This window comes from Myotis lucifugus, unplaced genomic scaffold, assembly GCF_000147115.1.
Source record: "Myotis lucifugus unplaced genomic scaffold, Myoluc2.0 scaffold_1231, whole genome shotgun sequence".
Taxonomy (NCBI): Eukaryota; Metazoa; Chordata; class Mammalia; order Chiroptera; family Vespertilionidae; genus Myotis; species Myotis lucifugus.
The window spans coordinates 70,144-80,001 of NW_005872279.1; the positions used below are offsets into that span (position 1 = coordinate 70,144).

Below are 9,858 nucleotides of genomic sequence, written 5' to 3' on the forward strand. Positions count from 1 at the left end.
GCTCCCCACGCTCAGGCCCCTGCACCAGCCGGTGCTTCTGAAGGCTCCCTGTCCGTCCGCCTGTGCTGGGCCGAGGCCGGTTTGGAGAGGGTGGATGGAGCCGGGAGAGCCTGCTGCCACCCAGTCAGGCCTCGCACTCCGCGTCCACTCGGACCGCATGGGAGGTCCTGGGGCACACAGGAGGGGCGCCACGGGCAGCGTGTGGACCCTGAGCCGGTGTCCGAGGGCTGGGGCATCTTCCAGGGCAGGAAGTGCCGTGAGGGGCGCCTGCCCGACCCCGGGCTCGGTCTGGTCTCCTGGGCTGACCTCGAGTTTCTTCCCAGGGGCCTCATCCACCTGCTCACCCACATCGCCGAGGCGCTGCACCAGGCCCGGCTGCTGATCATCCTGGTCATCCCTCCGGCTGTCACCCCTGGGTAAGCGCCCACTCGCTCAGGCTGGGAGATGGACACGGGCTGGCCCCAGGCCGCGTCCCTGAACCCACACCCGGGAAGACGTGTTGAAAGTCCCTCAGTCTGAGGGATGGAGTCTCAGACACACTTCCGCTCGCCCTCAGGCTCCTTCCAGAACCTGGTGGACGGGGAGGTGGAGGGGTCCAGGCGCTGTGGCTGTCATGTCTGCCCTGCCCAAAGCGCAGGTCAGGGCCAGGGCAGACCCGGTAAAGGGGCAGGGCAGTGGTGGGGAGGGCCACAGAGGCCGAGGGGACCAGGTTAGGTGCACCTCGGCCGGCGATGTCCACTGAGGACGCTCACAGGCCGATAGACTCACAGAAGCGACCCAGCGAGGCTCACGGGGAGCCTGCAGACTCTGGGGCATCTGGGGCAGGCGCCCCTAGAAGCAGGCACTGTTCTCTGGGGAGAGTGTGCCTGGCTGCCTGCCCGCCCGCACTCGGTGCCCACACTTCCAGGGTCCCCATCTGGCCAGTGGGCTGACAGGCTGGATTTCAGACCTGTGTCCACAGCCGGCACCCGTCCCAGAGCAGGGCTGGTGGTGCTCCCCCAGGAGCGAGCCAGCGGAGCCCGTGCCCCTCCCCCCCCCACATGTGCATTCATGGTGCGGAACACACGTGATAGGGCTGGCAGACTCGAGCACCTGAGCGGGCTTGGTTGCAGACACACAGCGCCCGTTCCCTGGGTCTCCTGGTTTCTTGGGTGGTTTGGGGCAGCTCACCCACTAGTGCTGTGACTGGAGCCGGGACCCTGCCTGCAGCCCCCTCCCCGGCCCAGGCCGTCCACTGGCACGGAGCCTCACAGCTTTCGGCCGGTGCGGAGAGCAGACTCGCAGTGGCTGTGCTGAGGGGGCAGAGGTGGACCCCCCTGGAGGGACAGCTGGGACCCCCTCTGCCCTGGAACCTTCACGCCCAGCTCCTGGCACCTAGGCAGGAAGTGGACGTGTAAGCCGGGGTGACCGGCCCCTCCCCCTGCAGCCACCGCAGGAGGAAGCTATGGGGGCCGGGGTGCTGGAGGGAGGGACCGGGGCCACCGTGGCTGGGGCTTCGGGCACGTCCCCTGGTCCCTCCCGGCAGCCAGGTGTGTGCTGACAGGTGTGCGTTCAGGGCGGGCTGACTGTGGGGCCCTGGGAGCCATTCCTCGTTGTCGCTTACCCTCCTCCGCGGCACTGCTCCCAGCACCTCCACAGCAGCTCTCACTGCACAGCCTGTGCTCTGGGAGGGGCCTGTGTGCAGGGCAGGGCGAGCGCCTTTGTCTGCTGTGCTGTGTCTGGGGCCCTCCCAGCAGCGCTGACCTTGCGCTCTGCTCCCAAGATCACAGCCCGCCCCCATGGAGCCGCCGCTGCTCTGGTGGGCGTGGAGGTTTTGCTCTGCTTCACGCTCTCATGGAGATGCGAGTGCGCAGCACAATGCACTGGCTTGATGGGAGCCGGCGCCCTCCTGGGCTGGCCCCGGCACGTCCTCCTGGGCTCTGGCCAGCTCCTGCTCAGCCTCAGGGAGCTCACCTCTACCACGGACCTGCTGAGCCCAGCCCCCACGCGCTGGCCCTGCCACCAGTGCCCGCTCAGACAGCCTGGTGGGCAGATGTCCACCTTGATGTGGGCTGTTCCCCTCCCCCATCCCCCCTAGCCACACCTGGGTTCCCCATGGCTTCTGGCAGGCAGTCACCCCATGGTCAGAAGACCCTGATGGGGTGCCCCTCTGCACAGAAGCCCATCCCACTCCCTGGGGCTGAGGACAGCCTGCACCAGAGTATGGTGGCTCGGGACAGCGGGCACAGGCCACCTGTGGGTGTGGGGCAGGCATGGAGGGTGGCGTTGGATGCAGAAGGCAGGGGTCCAGGCTGGGAGGCTGAGGAGCCTGCAGGCCAGTGGTCCCCTCTGACCCTTGTTGGGTAGGTGGGCTCATGCTGAGTGGACCAGCAGGGAGGGGCAGTTGATAGCTGGTGGGAATGGCTGGGAATGTGGGGAGCAGATGTGGGCCTCCTAGTAGTGGGCCGGCCTTCGCCTGTCACCATTTAGGGGCAGAGGGTTGGGGGTCTTGGTGGGGGAACAAGGCCCTAGAGGCGACCCCGTGGGCCATGCGGCCCTGACCATGCTGCAGGCCGTCCCCGTAGCCGAGTGCTGAGTTATTTCCAGGAGTGACCTGAGGTCCTGGAGTGGCAAGGAGAGGGCAATGGGCTGCAAACCCCCACCGCCAGCTCCTCTGACTCAGCTCGGGGGCCGGCCGGGGGCCGGCAGGCTGTGCGATGGGCCCTGGGGGCCGTGCTTGTCTCGTGCAGGACCGACCAGCTGGGCATGTTCACAAACAAGGAGTTGGAGCAACTGGGCCCTGTGCTGGACGGCTTCAGCCTCATGACCTACGACTACCCCTCCCCGCAGCAGTGAGTGGATTCTGGGCCCTGTGAGCCCTGCCGGGTGCACGCGTGCTCACCACAGCAGGGCTGACGCGGGAAGGCCAGGCCTGGCTCCCCGCTGGCCAGCTCCGGACCACAGCTGCCAGCTGTTCCAGGGCGCAGCGGGCCCAGCCTGTTCTCCAAAGCCCAGGATTGGCCTGGCAGCCTTTTCGCTTTGGGGGCATATGACAGATGGCAACAGACAGCCCCCAGGGGCATACTCTCCGGGTGTCCTGCCCCCCATGGGTGGCCCAGGGGAAGCAGATAGAGACAGTGTCCAGCAGAAGGCACCAGGGGAGGCTCGCTGACTGCTGCCCCTTCCCACTGTGCGCGGACCCTCGACCCTTGGGAGGCCTCTGCCTGACACTGAAGCCCACTCCCCCCTCGCCCGGCAGGCCTGGCCCCAATGCTCCGCTGTCCTGGGTGCGAGCCTGTGTCCAGGTCCTGGACCCCAAGTCCAAGTGGCGGAGCAAGATCCTCCTGGGGCTCAACTTCTACGGCATGGACTACTCGGCCGCCAGGGACTCCCGCGAGCCGGTCATCGGGGCCAGGTGAGCTGGGCTCCATCCGCAGGGCAGCCTCGGTGCGGCCCCGCCCCCTGGCCCAGGGGCCTCTGGGGACTCTTCTTTCCTTCGTCTCTTCGGGGTTTTATTTCCATCTTCACGTCCCGGGGCTGCTGCCCGCCTTGTCTCATCTGCTCTGATCCACTCGGCCTTTTCCTGTCACCGTCGGCCCAGTGGCTGGTTCTGGGTCTTCTCTCGTCTTCCCTGTCGCGTGTAAGTTCTGCACCTGCGTCGGTTGGCTCTGGGTCCGGTCACCAGCCCTCGTCGGGCCTGCGCTCTGGGTGGGGCGCCAGGTGCCCGTTTGTTCCCTGGAAACCACGTGAGCCACTGCTCTTCTCAAGTCCTGGTCCTGTCAGTGGAGAGCGTGTCCAGGGACCGCGGTCTGGGCGCGCTGCTGCAGCCGTTGTCCTTCACAGGGGTCTCTGTGGTCAGAACCCTCGTTCCTGGACAGAACCTCCTCCTTGGAAGGTCCCCCCTGCCCTCCTGCTCTATTCCCCCCCCCACATCCCTGGCCTGCAGGGGTGTTGGCCTTGAGAGACCACCGTCCTAGCTCAGGCCCCTGCACAGACACCGCAGACGGCACACACCACTCACTGCCCGTCCTGGAGGCTGGAGCCCGAGGCCTCCCTCCTGGGCCTGTGGGCGCCGTCTCCTCCCCGTGTCCCCGCGTGGTCCCGGTGCGTGTCTGTGTCCTGATCCCCTCTTCTCATGAGGACCCCAGTGACCTCACTTAACCTCAGTACCCCAGTCACAGTCTGAGGTCCTGGGCTCAGACTCTATCACAGGGACCTGGGCACAGTTCATCTCCAACCCACCTGGGGGGAGGGGTCATTTCCTCACTGGACGTGGGCCCAGCGGTAGCTCGCCCAGTGGAGTTGTTGGAGCCCTAACCCAGCTTGCGGGTCAGATGACAAAGGGCTCCACGCGGCCCCCAGTGGCCACAGCTCCAGCTGTTCTGAGGAGGGGCCTGGGGCTGCAAAAAGGCATTCTGATCTGAAGGTATCTGTGTGTGTGTGTGTGTGTGTGTGCTCCATGCATTGGGTCGGGCTGCTCCCAGCCAGGGCTGGAAGGCTGTATCCCATCCGGGCGGCAGCCCCTGCCGACCTCCCCTCCCTGACAGAGAGGCCAGCGGGCCCGGCTTCAGGGGGTCTGAGGGAAGCAGGTGGTGGAGAGGGGGCCGGGGCCCAGGGTGTGGCTGGCTGCCTCGCCCGTGCTGCACCCCAGTCTCACCTGGCAGGAGCCGATGCTGCCGCCCAGCAGGGCCTCCCCAGGGGCCAAATAACTGCGCAGAGCGCCAGCGCTGACAAGCGGCTGCGGCTCGGGCCTCAAGGGCAAGTGGAGGTCAGCGCCCACTTTGGTCCTGCAGGAGGGGGGCTGAGGGGGACGTGGGTGAAGAGAGCAGGCCTGTGACAGGCAGGCAGGTCAGCTGGAGGCTTTCAGATCAGGCCAGGGTCACGTCTGCCTCGAGGGAGAGCAGTGGTTTGGGCGGTGCCACAGCACCTTCCCTGGGGTCCGCGTCTGTGGCCGGAATGAGGGTCGGCGTGGATTGAGTGCAGGGCTGTGGGGGGGTCAGGAGGGACGTCCCCTCCCTCCAGGGGCACCTGGAAGGCCGTTGTGCCCCCACAGGACCATCCCAAGCTAAGGGCAGCCTGTGGTAATGGACGTCGTTGATTGACAGTGATTCGCTGCACAGAGGAAGGGCGCACAGTGTGGGGTGATAGGTGTGGCCACCAGCCCCAGTGAGCTGCCCGCCAGGTGGCATGAGGCCCCCCGCGAGCCTCTGGCAGGATGCCAGGCCTTCGTGGAATTCTGGGCAGGGCCGGGCCCTGTTCATGCGTCCTGCCCTGGCCCCACACCACCTGCCCCCCCCCCCCCTTTGCCATGGTCCCTTCCTCTCCCGGTGCTGGCGCTCACCCCCCGGCCTCCCCAGGTACATCCAGACCCTGAAGGAGCACAGGCCCCGGATCGAGTGGGACAGCCAGGCCGCGGAGCACTTCTTCGAGTACAAGAGGTGAGTGTCCAGCATGAGCCCTGGGCTGAGGGGCTGGCCCTGGCCCCTGGCCACAAGCCCACCACTGCCCTGAGGGCTTTCCAAGGGACCTCAGACCTGGGCCCCAGGGGGCGGGGCCAGGAGAAGCGGGAGGCATTCGGTCCCACTGTCCTTTGCAGAAGCCGAGGAGGCAGGCACATCATCTTCTACCCGACTCTGAAGGTTCGTGGGCCGCCTGGCGGGGAGGAGGGGGGGGGCGGACCTTCCCTCTGGGGACAAGGGGCTCGGACCTGGGCCTGTTTTGGGGTGCATGGGCCACTGGGGCTGCGCTGGGGACGAGGCTGCTGACACTTCCCTGTCTGCAGTCCGTGCAGATGCGGCTGGAGCTGGCCAGGGAGCTGGGCGTCGGACTGTCCATCTGGGAGCTGGGCCAGGGCCTGGACTACTTCTACGACCTGCTCTAGGCCCAGCTCTGGGCAGACCTTTCTCAGCAATGGACTCACGGACATGGGAAATACAGACTGTTCTCTGCCTTCCTGGCCATGTCTATTGCAGTCCTTGGGTGGGGCCCCCTCCTCGCAGTGCCGTAAGGAGAGACAGCCCTGGCCGGGGCTCCGGCTGCTCCATGCGGCCAGTGGTTCCAACGGGTCTGGAGGCCTCAGAATGACCCAGCTCCCAGACCCGGACTCCTGGCAGGGGCGGCCCCACCACGTCACCCTGGGCCTCACACTGCCAACAAGCCACCAAGTCCCCCACGCCAAGGGTGTCAGGCCACTGCCGAAACCCGCTCGGAGACGCCAGGCGTGGGCCTCACTGGCAGAAGGACCCCGGAGCCCGCTGGTGCCGGCAGCTCTGGTCACTGTGGAATGACAGCGCCCTGGCCAGTCCCGGCACCTGCAGGACAGCCGCTCTCCCCGGATCGAACACTGGGGGGCCCTCGGATTGAGGCGCTGGAGGATAGCTGTCCCCTCGTTGGGAGCTGGGCACGGGGCGGGCACTGCAGGTTAGAGGGATAGCTTTGCTGTGTGACTGTTCTCACCTCACTTCCGGGCATCTGCTGCTGGTGTGTAAGAAAGTTCGTGTTAACTGTCCAAGACCGCAGCCTGTGTTAGTTTGGGGGGACGTGGGGGCACGCCAGAAACTGGGGGCCGGGCACCCTGCAGTCACTAGGTGGGTTGACCAAGGCAGGACCATGGAGCAGGCAGGAATGGGGGTTGTGGGTGGGGCTTGAGGGGGTCAGATGCCCCACAGCTTGAGGCTCCTGAGAGGCCCATCCCCACTGGACCCAGCCCCAGCCCCTCACTGCCCATCAGCCCAGGTCACAGGATGCCACCGAGGCGCTTGGTTGGTGCTGGGCCTGGCAGCTGCTCGCTCTCCACGGCCCCTTTATTTGCAAAGTCGTACAAAGAAATGCTTCGGGGCCATGTTCCCAGGACAGGACAGGAACCCCTAACAGGCAGCAAGGAACTGAACTCGCCTTGCTGAGGACACGGGAGGGGGGTGGGGGGAGCAGACAGAAATGCAGGGGGATGGAGACACTGGACAGGTCAGGGGGACTCCTCGCGGTTCCTGGGGCCTCTGCACCACTTCCTGGAGCTAATCTAGTGGAGGTTTGGGGGCTTGTCCTCAGACACACAAGCCCCCATCTGCTGGCTGGGCAGCTCGCCTGAGCCTGTGTGTGTCCTGGAACCCCACTCCAGGCACCAGCCCCACGTGGGTAGGCAGCCCACAGCCACGGGCTTGCCTAGGCGTGGTGCCCCCGTGGGGAGTCAGGGCAGTGACAAACGGGGGGCTGCTGCCCACGCACTTTATTAGACGCACCGGGAGCCTGCCCTGCCCCACATGGAATGTGATGACGGGGCTCCGCCCGCCCAAGCACCGGGGCGCAGGAGGCCCTCCCCCACCCCAGCCCTGTGTCGGGCCCGGGAAAGCTGCTCTGGAGAATCTGTGGGTGGACACGGGAGGTGCCAGCTGCCCCTCTGGCACGAGGTTGTCTCCCCGGTGGGTGGCATCCTTTGGCAGCGAAGCAGGTGGCAGGCAGGGCAGCCTACGCGCAGTAGGTGTCGGCCTTCACCACCTGGCAGTACATGGTCATAGCGAAGGTCAGGCCCAAGATCTGCGGGGACACGGGGGGCTGGGCTGAGCGGAGCCAGAGCCATGTCCTGCCTGCGGGCCCGGCCCCTCTGAGGATGGCCCCCCACCCTTGGCAATTCAGGTCCATCACAACCACCCCCTCAGCCCTGCAGGCATAGTGGGCACCTCGGGGCTCCTGGGACTCAGCCCAGGCCCAGCTCTCCCTGGCATGGCCAGCCTGGGCTCTGCAGGCGGCCTCAGGGCCAGCGCCCACCTGCCGGGCCCCAGCACCCTGCCCCTTGCCCATTCATCCAACTGTGATCGTCACTTCTGCATGTTCATCTGCTCTGGCTTCGACCCAGGAACGGTGGCTGCCCTGATGACCATGGTTACTGACACGGCTTAGCCCCCAGGATGCAGACACTCGGGATTCCATGGGGCCAGGGGTAGGGGCACAGGGCCCCAGCTGGACCTGCCATCAGGGCCTGGGCGGCCCACCCTCCCTCTACCCTGGGCAGCCCTGTGAGCACCACCCGCTGGGCAGGGGCTTCAGGAACAGGGCTGGGAGTGCCCAGGGTCCTCACACAGGCGTCCAGGCTGCGCCTCCTCCACTTCGCTCATGGAGGCTCCCTGTCCACCCGCACGGACCCACCTCCTCCTGGGGACGGGGCTCCACGGGGGCAGGGCATCTGGGGCGCCCTCCGTACCTGCACCAGCGCCGTGCACAGCCCGAAGACGCCCACGGCCAGCAGGTTCTCCTGGAGCCACATCTTCACCGTCTCGTAGCACGGCTGGAGAAAGGGGGGGTGTCACCGGGCGCACTGCTGCGAGGCTGGCCCTCTACCCCCAGGTCCTGGGGCCAAACCAGCAGACAGACGGGACGGGCGCCGGCTCACCGCCTTCCACCAGGTGCCAGGGGCATGCAGCCCGCAGCTCTCACTGAACTCCAGGCAGCAGGAGTCGGGCACGCGCGTGGCATTGTACACCTCGAACCAGTCCGTGTAGTTGGAGACGCCGCAGCAGCGGAACTGCGGGAGGCACCGGGCAGGACCTCGCTGAGGGGCCCACGCCACACATCCTGCCCACGGGTCCAGCCACGCCCCACCCGCCACGCCTCCTGCCCCACAGGTCCAGCCACGCCCCACCCGCCACGCCTCCTGCCCCCTCACATCGGTCTGGATGATGCTCCAGGCGTTGGTGAGCCCCACGTTGCCCGGGGTGCCGTACAGGTGCAGGCCCTTCTTCAGATCGTGCTGCGCATACCTGTCGATCTGCAGGGGCAGTGTGGTCAGCGGGGCCTCCCTGTGCAGACCCGCAGCGCCTGCCCTCGGCCCCTCCCTGGAGTCACCTCGCCCCAGAAGTCCCCACAGCGCACAGGCCTTTGTTCTGCCGTTAGCCGGCCCCTGGGTGCTGAGCACTGGAGTAGAGTCAGACACAGCAGCCCGAGCTCAGCTGGACGTACAGACAGACAGGTACACAGACTCCGAGCCGGGTGTGCCCACCGGTCAGCACACACAACCATGCCATCGGCTGAGGGGCCTTGAGGCTCCAACACCCCCGAGCAAGGAGCAAACCAGGCTCCGTCCCTAAGACCCTCCAGGAAAGGAGGGCGTCTCTGGTGCCAGGAAAAAGGAAGTGGTCCCCAAAGAGCAGGGCCAGGCCCAGGCGGCGGGAGCCAGCTGAGCGCCCACGCACAGGCGGGCGATGAGCAGGAAGTCAGTTCCGGGTCACCACCCCGGGAACAAACACGTGTGAGTGAGCCCGGACTGACATAAACAGACGACCAAGGGGACAAGTGGGAGGTCAACTACCCACAGTGAGTGGCGTCAGACGAGGGGCCGCTGAGGCCAGCCGCTGGCCGGCACACTAGCCTGCGGCCCCTCGCTGACGGAGCCCCCAGAAGCCGGTGGCCGAGGGGCTGACCTTGTCGGTGTAGGCGAAGAAGAGGACGGTGACGGTGACCTCCAGCAGGAACACCAGCAGCAGCAACACGAAGAACTGAGGGGGTGGGGGGACACAGGCTCAGCAGCCCAGCCCTCCGGCCCAGCCACCCAGGCCCTGGAGCCGGCACTGTCCTGGGCGGCCACGCCCTCCGAGTTATCTGCAGCCATGGTCATGGTCATCCCGCCTCTAAGTCCACCTCCAAGGCCACGGCCAGGCCTGGAGCATCTCAACAAAGCGCCCCATGGCAGAGGCGGGGGAGGGGCATGAGCTGGGGAGGGGTCTCGGGAAACACGTCTGTTACGCGTGTGTGACGGTGGGCACGTGTCCTGACTCAAGAGGTCACTGTCTCAGAGCAGATCTCAGACCTAGCAGTGATGGGAAACTCGTAGCACATGTTGATCATGGGTAGGCTAGGCATGTGTGGGGTAGGGGGTATATGGAAATC

The 9,858-nt window shown here is 66.6% G+C and overlaps 2 protein-coding genes across 2 annotated transcripts in view; one reads left to right on the forward strand and one right to left on the reverse strand.

Annotated features, from left to right (window-relative positions):
- Positions 1–6,487, forward strand: part of CHID1 (chitinase domain containing 1) — a 16,535-nt gene extending 10,048 nt beyond the window's left edge. Inside the window, exons 8-13 of the mRNA XM_006107516.2 lie at positions 324–416; positions 2,730–2,831; positions 3,239–3,394; positions 5,337–5,417; positions 5,576–5,618; positions 5,762–6,487. Coding sequence (XP_006107578.1) covers positions 324–416; positions 2,730–2,831; positions 3,239–3,394; positions 5,337–5,417; positions 5,576–5,618; positions 5,762–5,860 — 574 coding nt within the window. The 3' untranslated portion in view covers positions 5,861–6,487. The remainder of the gene's footprint in view (positions 1–323; positions 417–2,729; positions 2,832–3,238; positions 3,395–5,336; positions 5,418–5,575; positions 5,619–5,761) is intronic.
- Positions 6,488–6,741: 254 nt separating this feature from the next.
- On the reverse strand, positions 6,742–9,592 carry TSPAN4 (tetraspanin 4). The gene is made up of 6 exons (XM_023748263.1): positions 9,541–9,592; positions 9,393–9,493; positions 8,639–8,740; positions 8,366–8,497; positions 8,177–8,260; positions 6,742–7,512 (listed from the first exon to the last, which is right to left on the reverse strand). The coding sequence occupies exons 1-6, from the start codon at positions 9,590–9,592 to the stop codon at positions 7,444–7,446; spliced, it is 540 nt and encodes a 179-aa protein (XP_023604031.1). The 3' UTR covers positions 6,742–7,443.
- Positions 9,593–9,858: the final 266 nt, after the last annotated feature.